We start from the raw sequence: 22,500 nt of genomic DNA on the forward strand, positions 1-22,500 counted from the left end.
TTCCTCCACCTCCTCCTCCTTCTTCTTTTCCTTCTGTTTCTTCTCTTCTCCAATTTTTTTTACCTCCTTCTTTCTTCTCTTTCATCTTCATCACCTTTGCCTCCTCCTCCTCCTCCTTCTCCTCCTTCTCTTCTTTCTCCTTTTTCTTTTCCTCCTGTTCGTCCGTGTTCCTTTTTTTCCTACTCCTTTTTCTTCTGTTTTTTCTCTTCCCTCTTGTTTATTTCCTTCCTTCTTCTCCTACATCTTCATCTCCTCCTCCACTTCCTCCTACATCATTCTCTCTCTTCTAATTATCCTACTTTTCCTATATCTTAATCTTCATCTTCATCACCTCCTCCTCTTCTTCTTATATTCCTCTCCTACCCCCTCCCTTCTTCATCTCCTCAATCTCTCAATTTCTTTTTAATTTTTTCATCTTCCTTCTCCACCTCCTTCTCTTACGTCCCTCCTCTCATTCTTCATCTTTTGTTTCTCCTCCTCCTCCTCCTCCTCCTCCTCCTCCTTCTTCTTAGTTATTCATCTTCCTCCTCCTCCTCCTACCTTCTACTTCTCTCTTCCACATTTTCTTCTTTTTAATTTTCCATCTTCTATCCCCTCTTTCTTTCACATCCCTCTCCTCATCCTTCATTTTCTATTTCTCCTCCTCTTCTTCTTAGTCATCCATCTTCCTCCTCCTCCTCCTCTTATCCAGCACATCTCAACATTGCCACCAGAACACGCTATGTCATATTTTACGAGGTTACCGATGCTCCCCACCCCGTTTTCTGTCTTCTTTACGACCCCTAGTCACTCACGAAGAAAACGGCTCAATTGGGGTGAAAGAAAACGAGGGTAACGCCGCCCCTCGACACACGCGTTATTATCATAGTCCACGGTGAAAAAAAATATAACATAGAAAATGGAATGCGGTACCTCTTTCCCGTTTTCCTTCATGCCTTCAAAGGGTGGTAAGCGGTTGTTAAGCGTAATTATAGGTTGTTTAGGTATTGTATTCCCGTTTTCTCTCTGGTGTGTGTGTGTGTGTGTATATTTAAGGGCCCACTTAAGAAATAGAACAAAAAACGAGAAAGAAAATGATATGCCTCTATTATTTTTAAGGGACCACTTAGGTAACGTTAACAAAAGAGAGAAAAAAAAACATAAACCTTTCTATATTGAGTTTGTAATTATGTGTAAGGATTAGGTTCCTGTGTTTATTTTTTGTGTTTATTTTCAGTTTTTTATGGTAAAGAGAAGAAAGAGGAAGGAATGAGCACTCAGCAAATATTAAACGAAAACAAACCTGCCCTTATCGAGTTTCCGTTTCCAGAGAGTAATTGGCGAGGAAGAATTGGGCTTTTATGCTCTTTTTTTATCTTTTTTTTTTTTTCTTTTTTATAATTGTGTTGCACCTCCTTTCCTTCTTCCCCTCTTCTTCTCCTCCTCCTCCTCCTCCTTCTCCTCTTTCTAATCTTCCTCATGTTTCTGCTTCTCCTTCTCCTCCTCTTTCATTCTTCTTGTCTTCATTTCTCTCTTTTTTTCTCTTTTTTTTTTTTTTTACTTTTTTTATACTTTTTTGTGTTGAACCTCCTTCTCTTCTTCTCATCCTCTTTCTCCTTCTCCTCCTCCTCTTTCTAATCTTCCTCATGTTTCTGCTTCTCCTCCTCCTCCTCCTCTTTCATTCTTCTTGCCATCACCACTCTCCTTTCTCTCCTCTTCTTCCTCCTCTTCCTCCTTCTCCTCTTTCTGGTCATTATTCTTCTCCTGCTCCTCTTATTCTTCTCTCCTTCCCTCTTTCCTCCTTCATTTCCTCCTCTTCCTCCTCCTCTTCTTGGTCATTTTCCTTTTCTCATTCTTCCCACTTTCCCTACTCCCTCCTTCTACTCCCTTCTTTCCTCCTCCTCCTCCTCCTCCTCCTCCACTCAGCAAATATTAGTGAACATTCCTCTTTCTTTGATCTTCCTAAGGCATCAAAGTAACCAGGGTCGTACAAACTTACCTTTTTTCCTTTCTTTTTTTTTGTATGTCTGAGAAAAGTCCTTGGCAAATAAGAGTTAAAAAAAAAGATAATTAGGGGTACATAGATTTTTGTTGGCTTGTAAATGTTAAGCTTCTCTGATTTTGTGTATATTACCTACTTTGTTCTTTTTATTTCTTTTATTTTTGCTGGTTTGTGGAATTTGGACTCTTCGTAGCGGTCTCTGGGCTCTGTTCGGGGCGGTACTCGGCGCGGGGTGAGTGTTGTGAGCCGTGTGGCGGTAGACGGATGTGTTCTAAAACCTGTATTCTAAAACTGAAGAGTGTGTGAATTTGCGTGTGATTAGAGAAGGGAAAGGAAAAGAATAAGATGAAATTAGAAGAAGAGAAGGAATGAAGGAATGGAAGAGAAACAGAGCATGAAGGAAAGAGGAGGAAGAAAAGAAGGGAAAGAAGAGAAAGGAAAAAGAAAATGGAAAGCATGAAATCAGAATATGAGGAGAGAAGAAAGGAAAAGAAAAGAACAAAGACGTTAGAAAAGGAAAGAAAAAAGCGAGTTTTTATATTCCTTTATTCTTAAGCTAAAATAAATGAGAACATTCCTTGGTGATTACAGAAGAGAAAAAAAATGGCGGAACGAAATTAAAGAAAAAGGAAGAAGAAGGAAAGTAAGAAAATATAATATGAAGAAGTTAAAGAGAAAAGGAGAGAAAAAGGAAGAAGAAGGAAAGTAAGAAAATATAATATGAAGAAGTTAAAGAGAAAAGGAGAGAAAAAGGAAGAAGAAGGAAAGTAAGAAAATATAATATGAAGAAGTTAAAGAGAAAAGGAGAGAAAAAGGAAGAAGGAGGAAAGTTAGAAAATATAAAATGAAGAAGTTAAAGAGAAAAGGAGAGGTTGGGTATAGTATTCTAATCTAAATAAATAAATAAAAATATTGAAATTCCTTAGTGATTACAGAAGAGAAAGAAAAATGACACGACGAAATTAAAGAAAAAGGAAGAAGCAGGAAAGTAAGAAAATATAATATGAAGAAGTTAAAGAGAAAAGGAGAGGTTGTCTCTAATCTAAAGGAAAAAATACTGAAATTCCTTGGTGATTATAGAAGAGAAAGAAAGAGGATCGGAAGAAATAAGAGGAGGAGGAGGAGGAAGAGGAGGAGGAGGAGGAGGAGGAGGAGGAGGAGGAAACGAAGTAAAGAAAAGAAATAGAGAAACAAAATATCTAGAGTGCAAAAGAGGGAAGAGGAAGAAAAAGAATAACGTCAAATAGAAATGCGGTAAAGAGGAATAAAGTGAGGCAAAAATTATAATGAGGTAAAATTAGAATAAAATGATTAAATATGTAAAAAGAAAATGTAATTAAAAGACGGAAGCGGAGAGGAAGGAGGGAACGCGATGAAGTGGAAGAAGAAAAAGTGAAAAAGATAATTAAAATCCGGAATGAGGAGAGAGAGAGAGAGATCCTACTCCAGTCATTACAAATCTAACATACAAAAGATCTCTGCTGCTTCTTCTTCTTAAATTTAGTGAGAGAGAAAGTTCGCCCTAATGCGATTTCGGCGCCAAATGGAAAACTCTTATCTTGAAAGGAAACAAAAAAGAAAGAAAAAAAGAAAAGAAAAAGTAAAAACCGTTCCGTCTTACTCGTCATTTTTTTTTTCCACATTTCTTTCTTCTCAGCGAACGGAAGTGTGTGTGACAGATTTTTCATTCATATTTCTCGTTCATATTTCTCGTTTTTATTTCTCGTTCATATTTCTCGTTTTTATTTCTCGTTCATATTTCTCGTTTTTATTTCTCGTTCATATTTCTCATTTTTATTTCTCGTTCATATTTTTCGTTCATATTTCTCGTTCATATTTCTCGTTCATATTTCTTTCATCACCTTTTTTTTATCGCAGACTTTCCTCATTGTAAAAAAAATATTGTGTGCTTTTTTTTTTTTTCAACCCTCTATCTTCTATCGTCAATCCTTTATTCTTTGTAAAATTTATGAAAAACAATTAAGACTCGTTCATTCCTAAACATATTTAAGTAAAAAAAAATATTATATGTGCTTGAATATATTAAGATACACTAAAGGTTGAGGGCACTTGATTTTAAAGAGTGTATGAATAATTGAGTTTTTAAGTATATAGTTATTAACAGGAATAGATTAAACCGCTTACATTTTCCACATCATAGAAAAATACACAAAGCACTGATACTTAATGCTCTCCTACCACAAAGAAATTAGCATGATTTAAAAGAGTGTATGAATAATTAAGTTTTTAAGTATATAGTTATTAACTGGAATAGATTAAACCGCTTACATTTTTCACATCATAGAAAAATACACAAAGCACTGATATTTAATTTTCTCCTACCACAAAGAAATTAGCATCTGAGTACTTTTACCACAATCGTTCTCATGCATGTCACGGAATAATCAATGAACTGCCAAATTGTACAAAAACACTTCTAACACAAAGAAATGAGTTATCTAGATTAAAAGACTGACATTGGATAAGACTTGTCCTCGTCACCAATATCACTAAAAATGTGTAGAAGGAATTCATGAAGGAAGAGAGAGAAGAAGAGAATAAGAGAAAGAAGAAGAAGAAAGGAGAGAAAAAATTAAACGAAAAAGAGAAATAGAGAGATTTTCAGTACACTAACATCACCGATTAGTCACCAAAAAAAAGAAAAAAAAGAAAAAAAAATAGAGAGCGTTAGGTATCGAATCATGCAGGTAAATAAGCCCTAATTAGTGACTCTACCTGCACACCTGTCCCTACAAACACATCTGTCATTACCATCACCGAGAACACCTGGGAATTTTTAAAGGGCTGATCTGTCTGTCTGTCTGTTTGTCTGTCTGTCTCTTTGTTGTTGTCTACCTATATCTCTTTCTACCTGTCTCTCTGTAAGTCTGTCTTTTGTCTGTCTTTCTGTGTGCCTGTCTGTCTGTCTGTCTGTCTGTCTATATGTATGTATGTATGTCTGTATGTCTGTTTATCTATCCTTATCTATCAGTCTATGGCAATATATCAATTAATCTATATGTCCCTCTACCTGCCTATCTATCTGTGTATGTCTTTCTGTTTTTCTGTCTGTCTATCTGTCTATCTATCTATCTTTATATCTATCTATCTATCTATATATCTAACTGTTTATTCTTTATGTGTTTATTTATGTATGTATCTATTTATTTATTTATATTTTTACCTCCTGTGTGTGTGTGTGTGTGTGTGTGTGTGTGTGTGTGTGTGTGTGTGTGTGTGTGTGTGTGGGTGGGCGCCGCATCACACGGTCGCTTGCCGGTTCTTGTATCACATAAATATTAATAGAATCGTTTCTGATTTATAAATATTGATAGTTCTGTAAATCTCTCTCTCTCTCTCTCTCTCTCTCTCTCTCTCTCTCTCTCTCTCTCTCTCTCTCTCTCTCTCTCTCTCTCTTCTATTTCTCTTTTTTTCGTTTATTTTCTCTTTATTTCTCTTCTTTACTTTCTCTTCTTCTTTTCTTCTTCTTTTTCTCTTATTCTCTCTCTCTCTCTCTCTCTCTCTCTCTCTCTCTCTCTCTCTCTCTCTCTCTCTCTCTCTCTCTCTCTCTCTCTCTCTCTCTCTCTCTCTCTCTCTCTCTCTCTCTCTCTCTCTCTCTCTCTCTATCTATCTCTCTCTCTCTCTATCTATTTATCTATCTCACAGACACACACATACATATTTACATCTCTTCTCCATCATAACTTCAACCCTGTATCTTCTATCGTCAGTCTTCTACCCTTTGTATATAAATGAAAAACAATTAAGACCTTCATTCTAAACACATCTAAGTAATAATGTTCTTAAGTACGTTCGTTCTTCCTCTTCCCTCGTCTTCTGATTCCAGGCTTCCAATACTCGAGCATTTCAACACTGCAACACTTTATATTTTTCAGATTTTCACCTTTCAACGCTACTCTCTAATTTCAACTTCACGCGTTCATTTTCTTCATTTCTCCTCTGATTTACAACAGTTCTGATTACATCCAATTTCCGCCACTCTACTTGTCTTCTAATTTAACCTCACGCCTTCGTTTTCTTCACTTTTCATCTGCTTTTCAACCTACATTTAATTTCCGCCACTCAACTTGTCTTCTAATTTAACCTCACGCCTTCGTTTTCTTCACTTTTCATCTGCTTTTCAACCTTTCAATTCTTTAACAATATTTCAACACTTATGATTTCAACCTTTAATTTGCCTTCCATTTTCAATATTTTTTTCTTCACTTTTCATCTGCTTTCCAACTTTTCAATTCTTCAACACTTCAGTATTTCAACTCTTCTGATCTCAACCTTTCAATTTGTCTTCCATTTTCAACCTTTTTTTCTTCACTTTTCATCTGCTTTCCAACTTTTCAATTCTTCAACACTTCAGTATTTCAACTCTTCTGATCTCAACTTTCAATTTGTCTTCCATTTTCAACCTTCTTTTTCTTCACTTTTCATCTGCTTTCCAACCTTTCAATTCTTCAACACTTCAGTATTTCAACTCTTCTGATCTCAACCTTTCAATTTGTCTTCCATTTTCAACCTTTTTTCCTTCACTTTTCATCTGCTTTTCAACCTTTCAATTCTTCAACACTTCAGTATTTCAACACTTATGATTCCAACACCTCAACTTGTCTTCCATTTTCAATCTCTCATATTCATAAGACACTGAGAGGCTTTATACGACTAATTCAACTCTATATCATACAATCCTATATCCATTTCAACACACAACATACCATACACTACACACCATGCACTATACCTTACCACACACACCGATACCTATACCATATCTACCATACCTGTCACTTTCTCACCTGTCCATTCTCTTCACTCTCCTTCGTAACTCTCTCTGATATGCGCGTGAGAGGAAGGTGTGCTTCGCGTGATCAGTTTCATCGCTTAAGAAGGAGAATTGCATTATGTCTATAGCGTGAAGTATGTTGCTTTAGCCTGCTCGTTAGGATGATATATTGTCTTGAGGAAAAGGAAGAGGAGGAGGAGGAGGAAGAAGAGGAGGAGGAGGAGGAGGAAGAAGAGGAGGAGGAAGAGGAGGTTTATTGCCCCGTTGGTGTTTTCTCTTCCTTTTTCTTTTTTATTTATTCTCTCTCTCTCTCTCTCTCTCTCTCTCTCTCTCTCTCTCTCTCTCTCTCTCTCTCTCTCTCTCTCTCTCTCTCTCTCTCTCTCTCTCTCTCTCTCTCTCTCTCTCTCTCTCTCTCTCTCCACTTCTTGGTATCTTCATTTTCTCCTCCATTGTTCTATTTTCCTTTCCCTCCTCCTCCTCCTCCTCCTCCTCTTCCTTCTCCTCCTCCTCCTCCTCCTCTTCATCAACCTCTTTTTCTTCCTTCACTCTTCATTATAACGCCTGTGCAGTACGTTACAATACAGTACTCTCTCTCTCTCTCTCTCTCTCTCTCTCTCTCTCTCTCTCTCTCTCTCTCTCTCTCTCTCTCTCTCTCTCTCTCTCTCTCTCTCTCTCTCTCTCTCTCTCTCTCTCTCTCTCTCTCTCTCTCTCTCTCTCTCTCTCTCTCTCTCTCTCTCTCTCTCTCCGGCTTTCATGGGAGGTCCAGCTACTGAGGAGGCTCCTCCTTCTTTCCTTCCCTCCTTCCCTCCTCCCTTTCCTCCCTCCTTCCCTTCCTTCCTTTCCTCCCTTCTTCTCTTTCCCTCATTCTTTCCCTCCCTCCTTCCTTTCCTTCTTCCCTTCCTCCTGTCCTTCTGCCTTCCCATTCTTCATCTCTGGTTTATTCCCCTTCCTTCCTCTCCCTCCCTCCTTCCTTTCCTTCCTTTCCTTCCCCTTTTCCTTTTCTCCCCCATCCTTCATTTTCCTCCCTCCTCCCTGTTTGCTCCTCTTTCCTCCTTCCTTTCCTTTCCTTTCCTTTCACATGAGAGAGAGAGAGAGCAACAGACAGCGACTTTTATTCGATTATCTCCGGATTAAAGTAAATTCCGTGAGATTAATGTTTTTTTTTCAGAGAGAGAGAGAGAGAGAGAGAGAGAGAGACGTATACGAAACTTCACTTATTCCCTTCTTTCTTTATTCTTTATTTCTTTATTATTTTATTTTCCGATGATTGAAAATTGTCAGCCTGGGACTCAACGGGACTCGAAGCCGGGTCCTCCAGAACACCGCTGACCACTCAACCACCGCCTCCCTCTGTTGCTTTTCCTTCTCCTCCTTCTCCTACTTCTTCTCTTTCTCCTCCTGTTCCTCCTATTCCTTTTCACCATCCTTCCAGTCTACTAAAGTTCCTATATTCTTCCTCCTCCTTCCTCCTTTTTCTCTTACTCTTCCACTTTCTCCTCTACCGCCACCACCTCCTTCCCACTCGCCTCCCTTTCCTTCTCTTCTCCCCGCTCTCCTCCCTTCTCTCCTCCCTTTCCTTCTCTCCTCCTTACTCTCCTCCCTTTCCTTCTCTCTTCCCCACTCTACCCCCCCCTTCCCTCCTCTCCTCCCCACTCTCCTCCCTTTCCTTCTCTCTTCCTCGCTCTCCTCCCTTCTCTCCTCCCTTCCCTCCTCTCCTCCCCACTTTCCTCCCTTTCCTTCTCTCCTCCCCGTTCTCCTCCCCCCCCTTCCTTTCTCTCCTCTCCACTCTCCTCCCGTTCCTTCCCACCTCCTCACTCCTCCATTTCCTTCCCTCCCCCCTCCCCTCCTTTTTCTTCCCTCTTCCCCACTCTACCCATCCTTCCCTCATCCTCTTCTCCCTCCCTCCTCCTCTTCCTCCCTCCGTCCTTCCTGAGTCGATGTGGCAGAGGAAAATTTTGCGTTAAGTCTAAAATAATGAAGCCGTCCTGGGCGAGAAATAATAAGGTCGCCGCGGCAGGGAACTGTTCCATAAGGGAGGGACGGCCGTGATTAATGCACCCGGTAATTAGAAGTTAATAAAGGAACCCCCTAAAAAGTAGAAGAAAATGGGGGAACGTGATAATAGAAGCATGGGATTTTTTTTTTGAGTGGGGATGATGAGGCTGAAAGGGAGGACTATAGATTGTTTTTTTTCTTAATTTTTTTCATTTTTTTTGGATATTATTTTTTTTTCTTTGTGTTAGTTTCTTATTAAAGGGAATATTAAAAAAAAGAAAAATCAGGTAGAAGGACCATATATATATTTTTTTCATTTCTTATTTTATTTTCAGTTTGTGTATATATTTTTTTCCTGTCTGTGTGTTTTTCATTATAAGGAAATAAGGAAAAATAAGACCAGTGGATGTTTTTTTTTATCTTTCCTCTGTAACATAAGCACTAGAGAACCTATTTTTAGTTTCTTCTGTCAGATTTTAGTATTTATTTAGTGTATTTATTTAGTTTATTTCGTATTATTTAATGGTTAGGTTATTACGGTCAAGGGGAGATTTATATATATTTTTGGGGGGGTCTTGTCTATTTTTTCTTTTATATTGTTTTTTCGTATGCGTGTGTATACTTCTTATTATAATTGAATATAAAAAAAGGGAAAATCAGGGTGAACATGAAAAAAAGGGAAAATCAGGGGAAAATGAAAAAAGTGAGAATCAGGGTGAATATGAAAAAAAGGGAAAATCAAGGTGAATATGAAAATCAAGGTGAATATGAAAATTAAGGTGAATATGAAAATCAGGGTGAATATGAAAAAAAGGAAAATCAGGGTGAATAAAAAAGGAAAATCAGGGTGAATATAAAAAAAAGGAAAATCAGGGTGAACAAAAAAAAGGTAAAATCAGGGTGAATATGAAAATCAAGGTAAATATGAAAATTAAGGTGAATATGAAAATCAGGGTGAATATGAAAAAAAAGGAAAATCAGGGGGAATATGAAAAAAAGGTAAATCAGGGTGAATATAAAAAAGGAAAATCAGGGTGAACAAAAACAAGGGATAATCAGGGTGAATATGAAAATATGAATATAAAATCAGGGGAATATGAAAAAAAGGAAAATCAGGGTGAATATGAAAAAAAGGGAATATCAGGATGAAAGGGAAAATCAGTGTGAATATGAAAAAAAGGGAAAATGAGGGTGAATATGAAAATCAGTGTGAATATGAAAAAAAGGGAAAATGAGGGTGAATATGAAAATCAGTGTGAATACAAAAAAAGGGAAAATAAGGGTGAATATGAAAATCAGTGTGAATACAAAAAAAGGGAAAATAAGGGTGAATATGAAAATCAGTGTGAATATGAAAAAAAGGGAAAATGAGGGTGAATATGAAAATCAGGGTGAATATGAAAAAAAGGGAAAATGAGGGTGAATATGAAAATCAGTGTGAATATGAAAAAAAGGGAAAATGAGGGTGAATATGAAAATCAGTGTGAATATGAAAAAAAGGGAAAATCAGGGTGAATATGAAAATCAGTGTGAATATGAAAAAAAGGGAAAATGAGGGTGAATATGAAAATCAGGGTGAATATGAAAAAAAGTGAAAATCAGGGTGAATATGAAAAAAAGGGAAAATCAGGGTGAATATGAAAAAAAGGGAAAATGAGGGTGAATATGAAAATCAGGGTGAATATGAAAATAAAGGGAAAATCAGGGTGAGGGGCCATTTATAATTGTTTCGTGTTTTTCATTATATTTACTTTCCTGCAAACTGTTTATTTCTCGTGTGAGCGTCTCATTACAAGGGACTATGGGCAGAGAAAATCGTCGGTGCATGATTTTTTTTCCCTTTCTCTTTTCTCTCTCTCTCTCTCTCTCTCTCTCTCTCTCTCTCTCTCTCTCTCTCTCTCTCTCTCTCTCTCTCTCTCTCTCTCTCTCTCTCTCTCTCTCTCTCCATAATGATTATCGGGCAGGAAAATGAAGTGAAAAAGTAAATTGGCCTCGTGTGATTGAAATCTTCAGAAAGCGACATAATCGGCCGCGTTTTAATTAGATAAAAAATCGCTGAGGAATTTTGGTGGAATCTGCATTTCTCTGAGGCTGCGTGCACGGGGTAGGGGGGGGGGGAAGGTGGGAGGAAGAGAAGGGGAGTGGGAGAAAGGTGAAGAAGAAGAAGGGAAGGAGTAGAAAGGTGGGGAAGATGAGAGGAGAGAAAGGGGAGAAGAAAGGGAGAGGAAAGAAGGGAGAGGAAAGAAAGGAGAGGGAAAGAAAGGAGAGAGAGAAGAGAGAGAGAGAGGAAAAATATAACAGATGTATACAGAATAGATGAAAACAAAACTTTCCTTCCTCCTTCTTCCTCATCCCCCTACACCCCACCCTCCCCTACACCCCCCACCTTCATTTATCCCTTTGTCCCACCCTCCTTTCCTTCCTCCTCCCCTATAATTTCCCTTTCTTCTGCCTTTTCATTACCCCGTCCCTCCCTTCCTCTTTAAATTATCCCCTGTACTTTCTCCCTTCCTTCCTTTCTCCCTCCTTCTCTTCCAATATTGTCCCTTTCTCCCAATAACAACAACAACAAACAAACAACAAGAACACAACATCAACACCATCTAGGAGCAGTAAGTAGCGGGCTTTTTTTTCATTATTATTATTATTTTTTTTTTTACGCCCTTGCACTGTCTCCTCTGCTGTAAAAAAACACACAACAACAACAGTAAACAACATCAACAGAAACTACAACACCTTAAAGAAGAAGAAGAAGAAGAAGAAGAAGAAGAAGAAGAAGAAAAGAAGGACGTAGAAGAAGAAAAAGAAGAAGTAGAATTTACCCCCCCATATCTCACCCCTTCCTTTCTCTCCCTTCTTTTTCTCTTCCTCATTTATCTCTTCCTCCTTGTCCTTCTCTTCCTCTTCTCTTCTTTTTTCTCCCCTCCCTTCACGCCCTTCCCCTCTCCCTCCCTTTCCCGCCACTACCACAATCTTCACCTTGTATTATCATTCCCCAGGTGGAACAATCCTCCCCTCCTCCCAACCCCTCCCTCCTCCCCCCGCGTTACAGGTAGATTCCCCGCCCAGGTGTATCTCGCGGCTCACCTGGGAGGGCGCCTAATTAAGCCCAAACAAGAATCGCCGCTCCGTCCTAAAGAGCTGAGCAAGAAAAGCAATTAATATGATTTATGTTCAGCGGGGAAATGAGGTCCCGTGTAGCGGCGAGACGGAGAGTGGAAGAGAGGGGGGGAAGGAGGGGAGAGAGAGAGAGGTGGAGGAGAGGGAAAAGGGAATATAAAAATGAAAATAGGGAAATGGAAAAGGAAAAATGGGAAACGGAAAAGGAAAATGGGAAACGGAAAAGGAAAATGGGAAACGGAAAAGGAAAATGGGAAACGGAAAAGGAAAATGGGAAACGGAAAAGGAAAATGGGAAACGAAAAAGGAAATGAAGAGAAGGAGAAGGGAAAAAAGGAGGAGAAAAGAGAAGAGAAAGAAGGAGGAGAAAAGATAAGAGAAAAAAAGGAAAGAAAAAATAGAAAATAGAAAAGAGGAAGAGAAAAAAGAGAAGGAGAGAGAGATGGTATTTTATAAAGACTCTATTGTATTCACGGTATTTGTAGAGTCGTGCAATATTGGAACTCTCAACTCCCCCGGAAAAAAAAAAGAACAGGCTGCCCCCCCCAAAATGGCTTGTAAATTATGAAGCTTTATTTTCTCCTGCACCCGAAAAACAGTAATTTATTTGTTTTATTTTTGTATCCGAAAGAGAATTCATCTAAAGGCCATTCACTCCCCCCTCCCCCCCCTAGAAAAAAAGGAAAAAAGAAAAATGGGAAAACTGGTTTGATATCAGACTCGTGTAAACTGTTTGATGTGTTTTTGATTTCGTGTGTTTTTGTGAATGTTTGATGGATTTTTTTTTTTTTTTTAAATTTCCTTCCCTTCTCTTAGTTTTCATCTCTCTCTCTCTCTCTCTCTCTCTCTCTCTCTCTCTCTCTCTCTCTCTCTCTCTCTCTCTCTCTCTCTCTCTCTCTCTCTCTCTCTCTCTCTTTCTCTCTCTCTTTATCTCCTTTCCATCATCATCATCATCATCATCATCATTTCTCTCTCTCTCTCTCTCTCTCTCTCTCTCTCTCTCTCTCTCTCTCTCTCTCTCTCTCTCTCTCTCTCTCTCTCTTCACATTTTCAATAGTAACTTTTAGTCACATTTTTTCATCATCTTTTGTTTTAATGTCTTTTTATTTTGCATTTTTACATTTTTATTTCAGTTTTATTTCTTTTTTTTTTTGTATTTTCTTCGATTTTTGTTATTTTCCTTGTTTTTTTATAATTCTTTTTTACATTTTTGTAAGATTTTGTGGCGAGACAGCATCATTTTTTTCACCTTTTCTTTAATTTCCTTCATAATGTTTCAACCTTTCTTTTTTCTCATATTTTATTTCTCATATTTTTTATTCCATTCTTTTCTATTTCCATCGTTATCACCTTCTCTATCCTTCTCTCTTCATAATATTTCAATCTTTTCTCTCCTTTCTCGTATTGTATTTCTTCCTTCTGTCTTCATAATAATTCAACCCCCTTCTCCATTCTCTCCTTTTATCTCTGCTATTCTTCCTCCCATTCTTTTCTATTTCCATTGTTATTCACCTTTTCTTTCCTTCTGTCTATATTTCAATCCTTTCTTTCCTTTCTCTTCTTTTACTTCTTTCCTTCTGTCTTCGTAATACTTCAACCCCTTTCTCCTTTCTCTTTTATCTCTGCTATTCTTCCTCCCATTCTTTTCTATTTCCATCGTTATTCACCTTTTCTATTCTTCTGTTTATATTTCAATCTTTTCTCTCCTTTCTCTTATTTTACTTCTTTCCTTTTGTCTTCGTAATAAGTCAACCCCTTTCTCCCTTTTCTTCTTTTCTTTTTTCTATTCCCATTCTCTTCTTCTGTCTTTCTCTTATTTTACTTCTTTCCTTCTGTCTTCGTAGTACTTCAACCCCTTTCTCCTTTCTCTTCTTTTATCTCTGCTCTTCTTCCTCCCATTCTTTTCCATTCCCATCGTTATCACTCTCCACCCTCTTCACTCCTTCCTCTATTACCTCACATCCATCTCACTTTTTCACTCCCCTGCTTTATTAACTTCCTACCATACACACCTCCGCACTTCCCATAGAGTGTAATCCCTTCCCATCCCTTCGCTGTTTCCTCCTCTTCCATTTTTTTCCTCCCTCTTCCGTTCCTCTCTCCTCTACCCCTTGCTCACTCACCTCAATAAATTTTAGGTGTAATGAATCTGTATCAGTTTAAAGTATGTGTGTGTGTGTGTGGGTGGTTGGAGGTGTGTGTGTGTGTGTGTGTGTGTGTGTGTGTGTGTGTGTGTGTGTGTGTTTCTTATCTTTTCTTGCTTACTCTCAAACATTTCCATTTTCACGCCTTTTATTCCTATTTCTCTCGCCTATTTCCATTATCTTCAATTTATCTCACTTTCCTGTTCTCTCTATTTTTTTACCTTTCCTTCCTTCCTTCATCTCCCTTAAACATTCCATTTCCACACCTTTATTTGCCCATTTCTCCTTCTATCTTCCCTTCCCTTTCATTTAACACACTTTCCCTCTCTCCTTTCCTACCATTTCCTCCATTTCTTATTATCCTTTCCATGCCCTTCAGTTTAACCCATTTTCCTTCTCTTTTTTTTTTTTACCATTTCCTTGTCTCTATATCTTTATCCACCCATTTCTATCTTCCCTTACCTCTCATTTATCCTTCATCCCTTTCTCCTTTCTTACCATTTAAATTCCTTTATCCCTTTCTACTCCATTTCTCTCCCATTTCCATCACCTTCAATTTCTCCCATTTTCCCTTTCGTCCCGTTAACCTGACCATCTCTAATCAACAGGTGAGGGCCCGCACATCACCTGGGGGCGCGCCAACACCAAAACCGCCTACTTCGAGGACGCGGGCACCACCAACGTGACGGCGGTAGTGGGACAGCGCGCCGTTCTGCCCTGCCAAGTGGTCAACCTCGACAAGAGAGACGTAAGCATACCTGGGAAGCGAGGGATTGATAGACTAAGAGAAGGATGGATGGGAGGTGGAAGGAGTGGGGTGAAAGAGGGATAGATTGCAGAAAATGGGAAGCGAGGGATTGATAGACTAAGAGAAGGGTTGATGGGAGGTGGAAGGAGTGGGGTGAAAGAGGGATAGATTGCAGAAAATGGGAAGCGAGGGATTGATAGACTAAGAGAAGGATGGATGGGAGGTGGAAGGAGTGGGGTGAAAGAGGGATAGATTGCAAAAAATGGGAAGCGAGGGATTGATAGACTAAGAGAAGGATGGATGGGAGATGGAAGAAGTGGGGTGAAAGAGGGATAGATTGCAAAAAATGGGAAGCGAGGGATTGATAGACTAAGGGAAGGGTTGATGGGAGGTGGAAGGAGTGGGGTGAAAGAGGGATAGATTGCAGAAAATGGGAAGCGAGGGATTGATAGACTAAGAGAAGGATGGATGGGAGGTGGAAGGAGTGGGGTGAAAGAGGGATAGATTGCAAAAAATGGGAAGCGAGGGATTGATAGACTAAGAGAAGGATGGATGGGAGGTGGAAGGAGTGGGGTGAAAGAGGGATAGATTGCAGAAAATGGGAAGCGAGGGATTGATAGACTAAGAGAAGGGTTGATGGGAGGTGGAAGGAGTGGGGTGAAAGAGGGATAGATTGCAGAAAATGGGAAGCGAGGGATTGATAGACTAAGGGAAGGGTTGATGGGAGGTGGAAGGAGTGGGGTGAAAGAGGGATAGATTGCAGAAAATGGGAAGCGAGGGATTGATAGACTAAGGGAAGGGTTGATGGGAGGTGGAAGGAGTGCTGTGAAAGAGGGATAGATTGTTGAAAATGAAGGCGAGACTGCGAGAGAGAGAAGAGAAGGGTACGGATTGAATGTAGAAAAGAAGAGTAGAACATAAATTGAAGAGTTAGAAACAGTGTATCTGGGAAGCGAGGGACTGATAGACTAAGAGAAAGATGGATGTGAGGTGTAATAACTGAAGCGGAAGGTGTGTTAAGATGAGGATGGGTTGGAGATAGAAAATGAAGGCGATAGAGAGAGAAAAAGAAGAGGAATGAATGAATGGAGGAGAGAGGAGTAGAACATAAATTTGAAGAGTTAGAAAAAGAGAAGGATAGGTTGGAGGTGTAATAACTGGGGCAAAAGATGGTTAAGAGATAGAAAAAGAAGGCGATAGAGAGGGAAAAGGAAGAGTAGGGAGTGAATGGAGAAGAGAAGAGTAGAACATAAATGGAAGGGTTAGAAAAAGAGAAGAAGGGTAACAGGAGAAAGTCTGAATATAGTTGTGTGTTAAAGAAAGTAAGGAGATAAAAAGGAATAAAGAAAGAAAGGAGTGCATGAAGATAGGAAAAGAAGACATAGCAAAAATAAAGGAGGTAGAAGAAAGAAGGCCAAGAAAAGGGAAAATAGGAAAAGAATAATTGAAGAGAAAGGAACGACAGGTATAGTATAAAAAAAGAAGATAGGGAGGGGAAAGAAAGGTAAAAAAGAGGAAAAAAGGAAAAACTGATCAGAGAAAGACGATTAACAGAGAAAAGGAAAATGAGAAAACAAGAAAAAAGATAGAGAAAAGAAAAAGAAATATAATTGTCTGATGGGAAAATAAAGGAGGTAAAAGAAAGAAGGCCAAGAAAAGGGAAAACAGGAAAAGAATAATTGAAAAGGAAGGGAAGGGAAGCACAGTATAAAAAGAAGATAGGGATGGGAAGGAAAGGTAGAAAAGAGGAAAAAAAGGAAAAGGGAAAATAAAAAGAAAGAAAACATTGTAAACTGATTCGTGAAAGACAATTAAATGAGAAAAGGAGAATGAGAAAACAAGAAAAAAAGATAGAAAAGAGAGAAATAGATATAATTGTCTGATGGAAAAAATAGGAAAATTAGGTTAGCCGTCAAGTGATAAAGGGAAAGAGGAAGAGACAAGAGGAAAGAGGAGGAAGAGGGCGCGAAGGAGAGGAAGAAGGAAAGAGGCTAAAGACTTGTAAATGCATGAGTGACGAGGGGAGGAGAAATGAAGAAGGGAAGGACATAAAAGAGGAAGGGGAGAGGAAGGTGAAAGAAGGACGCGCAAATTAGTTCTGTTTCTCTCTCTCGTATTTTCTACCCCTTCTCTTTTCCCCTTCTTTGCATGTACTTCCCTTCCTCTTCCCTTCCCTTCCCTTCCTCTTCCCTTGTTTTCCCTAACCCTTCTCTTTTATTATATTCTCTTCCCTTCTATATACTTCCCTTCCTCTTCCCTTCCCTTCCCTTCCTCTTCCCTTGCTCTCCCTTCCTTCTCTTTCATTATATTATCTTCCCTTCTATATAGTTCCCTTCCTCTTCCCTTCCCTTCCCTTCCTCTTCTCTTCCCTTCCCTTCCCTTCCTCTTCCCTTCCCTTCCCTTCCTCTTCCCTTGCTTTCCCTTCCCTTCTCTTTCATTATCTTCTCTTCCCTTCTACATACATCCCTTCCTCTTCCCTTCTACATACTTCCCTTCCTCTTCCCTTCCCTTCCCTTCCTCTTCCCTTGCTTTCCCTAACCCTTCTCTTTCATTATCTTCCCTTCCCTTCTACATACTTCCCCTTCCTTTCTCTTTTGTTTACCTTTCTTTTTCGTTTCCTTTCCCCTTCCCTTCTTTTTCCTATTCTTCCTATTATCTCCTCATCGCTTCCTTATCCTTCCCTTCCCTTCCTTTTCCTTCCCATCCCTTCTTTACCCTTCTTTTCTGTATTCTTCCATTCTCTATTCACATCCATTCTTTTTATATTTTTTGTTTCCTTCCCTTCCCTTCCCTTTCCTTCCCTTCCCTTCCCATCCTTTCCCATTCCATCCCATTCCATTACTTCCCTTCCCTTCCTTTCCCTTCCCTTCCCTTCCTTTCCGTTTTCTTCCCCTCCCCTTCCATCCCATCGCATCCCAACTTTTCCCATCCCTCCCCTTTCCCTTCCCATCCCTACCCATTCTTTCCATTCCCTTCCCTTCCTTCCCAACCACCCACGCTACCCTAACTCATCCCTTTCCTTCCCACCTCTTCCCTTCCCATCCCACCCCTTTTCTACCTATCCCATCCCATCCCTTCCCATCCCTACCCACCCCGCCACACCACACCTCATCCCACCACACCCCTTCCCTTCCCTTCCCTTCCCATGCCTGTTACTGCTTCATGTCTTGGGCCGATGAACTGTTTCCTCACTGTCTGTGTTAGGGCGTTCCACTTTTATCTTCAAGTTTCCTCTTTCTCGTTTATTTTTTCACCTCGTCGAAACTTAAATTATATTGCACCTTTGCGGCCGCTGAACTGATGTATTTTTATTTATTTTTTATTTTTATTTATTTAGCATTTACCTCCCTTCTTTCTTTCTTCCTTTCCTCTCTTTCCTGTTCCTTCCCTTCTCTTCTCCTCAACCATCATCCCTTCCCTTCTACATACTTCCCTTTTTCTCTTTCTCTCTCTTTTCCTTTTCTTTCCTTTCTTTTTTTTTGCTTTGTGTTTTCTTTTTTTTGTATGTGTGTGTTGGATGTACTTTTTTTTTCTTTTTTTTTTCTTTTGGCCTCCTGTTGTGTTTGGGAAATGGAGAAATGGGGAGGAGAGAGAGAGAGAGAGAGAGAGAGAGAGGGAATGGAACGTAGAAATAAGGAGAGAGGGGAGAGAGAAAGAGAAAGTATAGAGAAAGGGGAGCAAAAGAAAGGGAAAGTATTGAATGGAACTTCGCTTGTTTTTTCTTCCTTTCTTTATTTTCTTTTTTTTTTCCTTCCTTACTTATTTTTTTCTGTTCTTGCTTTCCTTCCTTCCTTTATTTCCGTTTTGTTTTCCTTCTTCCTTCCTTTTTTCTAATTCTGTTTTCCTTCCTCCTTTATTTTTTTCTGTTCTTGTTTTCCTTTCTCCCTTCATTATTTCTCTTGTTTCCTTCATTCCTTCCTTCTTTCATTATTTCTCTCGTTTTCCTTCTTTCCTTCCTTTCTTCTACTTCCGTTTTCCAGCCTTCATTATATTTTTCTGTTCTTGTTTTCCTTTCTCCCTTCATTATTTCTCTTGTTTCCTTCATTCCTTCCTTCTTCTACTTCCGTTTTCCTTCCTTCCTTCATGTATTCCTTCATTCTTTTGTTTTTCCTTCTTTCCTTCTTTTATCCTCGTCTTTCTTTCCTTTCTTTCCTTTACTCTCGTCTTGTGTCCCTGTCTTTCCCTTTCTTTCCCTTCCCTTCCCTTCCCTTTTCTACTCCTTCCCTTCCCTTCCATGCACTTCCGCTCCATTCTCCTCCCTTCCCTCCTACATATTTCCTTTTCCCTTTCCTTTCCTTTTCTCTCCTTCTCTACTTCCTTTTATTAACTTCTTCCTCTCCTTCAGTTATTGTATGTTCTTGGGTATTTTCTGTATTTCCTTGTGTCATTGTTCTCTCTCTTCGCATCCTGAATAAAAGAGAAAGAAGGAGAGGGAGAGGGAGAGGGAGAGAGAGAGGTGGCTGTCAGAGGAGGGGAGGAAAATAAAAGAGAAATAAAAAGAAAAAGAGAAATAGTTCGTGTTTAATCTGTCATGCTGTTTTTTATTTTACATTTGTTTTTACTTTTTTTTAACTTTGTTTTACCTTTTTTTGCTTGTTTTTAGTCCCGTTGTTATCGTTTTTGTTATTTGTTATTTCCAAGCGTATTGTTTTTTTTCTTTTTTTCTTTGTTTGTTTAGTGTGAGATTCTTTGTGTTTGAGTCTGCATAATATTTTCTTTTGTTTTTCTTTGTTTTTTTTTCACTTGTTTTACGTTGCTATTTTCTCTTCTTTTTTTTTTTATTTGTTTGTTTAGTGTGAGATTAACTGCTTGTGTTTGAGTCTGCATAATATTTTCTTTTGTTTTTCTTTGTTTTTCCACTTGTTTTATGTTGTTTTCTCTTCTTTGATTTTTATCTTCATGTGTATTGCAATGCTTTTTTCTTCTCTGTTCTTTCCTTATTCATCTTATGTTTTTTTTAAATTCTCCAATAGTTTCTCTCTTTTCATGTATAATATAGTTTTGTTTTCTTTCACTACAATGCATCTTATAATGTTAACTAAACTTCTTCATTCTCTCTCAAGTATTTTTTCTTCTTCATCCTTCTAACTCTTTTAATCATGTTTCCTCTTTTTCTTCCCCGCCTTCAGGTGTCGTGTGACCTTTTCTTTTCCTACAATGCATCTTATACTGTCCCTCTAAACTTATTCATTCTCTTTCACGCATTTTTTTCTTCTTCATCCTTCAACTCTTTTAATCATGTTTTCTCTTTTTCTTCCCCTCCTTCAGGTGTCGTGTGACCTTTTCTTTTCGCACAATGCGTCTTATAAATGTCATCTAAACTTCTTCATTCCCCTTCAAGCATTTTTTTCCCCTTCATCCTTCTAACTGTTTTAATCATGTTTCCTCTTTTTCTTTCCCTCCTTCAGGTATCGTGGATCAGGCAGCGTGACCTTTTCTTTTCCTACAATGCATCTTATAATGTCCCTCTAAACTTCTTCATTCTCTTTCAAGTATTTTTTCTTCTTCATCCTTCAACTCTTTTAATCATGTTTTCTCTTTTTCTTCCCCTCCTTCAGGTATCGTGGATCAGGCAGCGTGACCTTTTCTTTTCCTACAATGCATCTTATAATGTCCCTCTAAACTTCTTCATTCTCTTTCAAGTATTTTTTCTTCTTCATCCTTCAACTCTTTTAATCATGTTTTCTCTTTTTCTTCCCCTCCTTCAGGCGTCGTAGATCATGCAGCGTGACCTTTTCTTTTCCTACAATGCATCTTATAATTTTCTCTAACCTTCTTGGGGCGTATTACTAAACATTTCGTCGTTCAAGAACACATATTTGACAAGGCTTTCATAGGAGTTTGGGACATTTCCAGGAGTAGTTTTTCGACCCTGGTGGTAGTCTGATCCTTCTTCTGTACCGTGAACCTAAAGAAACACTCATTTGAACCCGACTGATCGCCTCTTTGACCTTTAGAAACAGTTGATATAAGAAGCGAGTGTGTCTTTTAATACCGGCCTTTCATTCTCTCTCAGGTATTTTTTCTCCTTTATCCTTCAACTCTTTTAATCCTGCTTTCTCTTTTTCTTCCCCTCCTTCAGGTATCGTGGATCAGGCAGCCTGACCTTTTCTTTCCCTACAATGCATCTTATAATGTCCTCTAGCCTTCATTCTCTTTCAGGTATTTTTTCTCCTTCATCCTTCAACTCCTTCAATCATGTTTTCTCTTTTTCTTCCCCTCCTTCAGGTGTCGTGTGACCTTTTTTTTTCCTACAATGCATCTTATAATGTCCCTCTAAACTTATTCATTCTCTTTCACGCATTTTTTTCTCCTTCATCCTTCAACTCTTTTAATCATGTTTTCTCTTTTTCTTCCCCTCCTTCAGGCGTCGTGTGACCTTTTCTTTTCGTACAATGCATCTTATAAATGTCATCTAAACTTCTTCATTCCCCTTCAAGTATTTTTTCCCCTTCATCCTTCTAACTGTTTTAATCATGTTTTCTCTTTTTCTTCCCCTCCTTCAGGTATCGTGGATCAGGCAGCGTGACCTTTTCTTTTCCTACAATGCATCTTATAATGTCCCTCTAAACTTCTTCATTATCTCTCAAGTATTTTTTCTTCTTCATCCTTCAACTGTTTTAATCATGTTTTCTCTTTTTCTTTTCCTACAATGCATCTTATGAATGTCATCTAAACTTCTTCATTCCCCTTCAAGTATTTTTTCCCCTTCATCCTTCTAACTGTTTTAATCATGTTTTCTCTTTTTCTTCCCCTCCTTCAGGTATCGTGGATCAGGCAGCGTGACCTCCACATCCTGACCGTCGGGATTTACACCTACACCAGCGACGACAGGTTCAGGGTAAGCCACACACCTGTCGAAGCCCATGCACCTCCCACACCTGTACATTATCATACCCTTGCACCTGTTTACATATCCATTACTTAAGCCTTTCCTTTCTTCCTTATTTTTTTTTTTGCTGTCTTGCGTTTGTACTTTCTCCACTTCGTAATCATCCACTTTTTATTTATCATTTTCATCTATTCTTACTTTTTTGCACACTTTCTTCTTCTATTCCTTTTTTCCCCGTCCACATCTACACATCAGACTCACACACCTGTTGAAAGCTCCACACATTCCACACACCTTTCCCTATCCTTCTCTCCCATTATCTTCCCATTTTCCCTTCTACACACTTCCCTTTCTCTTTTACCTTCTCTTTCTCTCCCACTTCAACTCACACACCTATATTCTCATTAAACATAACACCTGTCTAATACATCTGGCTCACCTGTTTGTGTTAATTATATGTTTTACTTTTTCTTTAACATATTTGACTCGAACACATTTTTTTTATACATTCATCTAAACATACACACACACACACACACACACACACACACACACACACACACACACACCTGCACTACATACCTGCCCACTAATTAGTCGACTCACAGACCTTTAATTAGACCTGAAAAAAATAATACGTGCCAGATTTATTACCAACAGGTTTCTCTTAAAATTGCTACGTATACCTGTTTTTTATTTATATATATTACTAATTGGTGTTGTTTGAAAAGTCTCGTAAATTTCTTGAAGTGTATTTTTTGTTTTCTTTTTTCTTTTTGTGTTACTGGTAAATGTTTTCTTTGTTATTTATTTCTCATTATTCTTCAAACTCCACCTTCTGTTTTTTTTATATTTTATTTGTCGCATTTCTACTGTTTCCTTTTCC

The 22,500-nt window shown here is 38.6% G+C and overlaps 1 protein-coding gene across 2 annotated transcripts in view; it reads left to right on the plus strand.

The window, feature by feature from the left end:
- Positions 1 to 22,500, plus strand: part of LOC126980286 (kin of IRRE-like protein 1) — a 138,240-nt gene that overhangs the window by 97,395 nt on the left and 18,345 nt on the right. For both annotated transcript variants that reach the window (XM_050830000.1, XM_050830002.1), the window contains 2 exons: positions 14,643 to 14,782; positions 21,546 to 21,623. In XM_050830000.1, coding sequence (XP_050685957.1) covers positions 14,643 to 14,782; positions 21,546 to 21,623 — 218 coding nt within the window. The remainder of the gene's footprint in view (positions 1 to 14,642; positions 14,783 to 21,545; positions 21,624 to 22,500) is intronic.

Source organism: Eriocheir sinensis, chromosome 44 (assembly GCF_024679095.1).
Source record: "Eriocheir sinensis breed Jianghai 21 chromosome 44, ASM2467909v1, whole genome shotgun sequence".
In the NCBI taxonomy this organism is placed as follows: Eukaryota; Metazoa; Arthropoda; class Malacostraca; order Decapoda; family Varunidae; genus Eriocheir; species Eriocheir sinensis.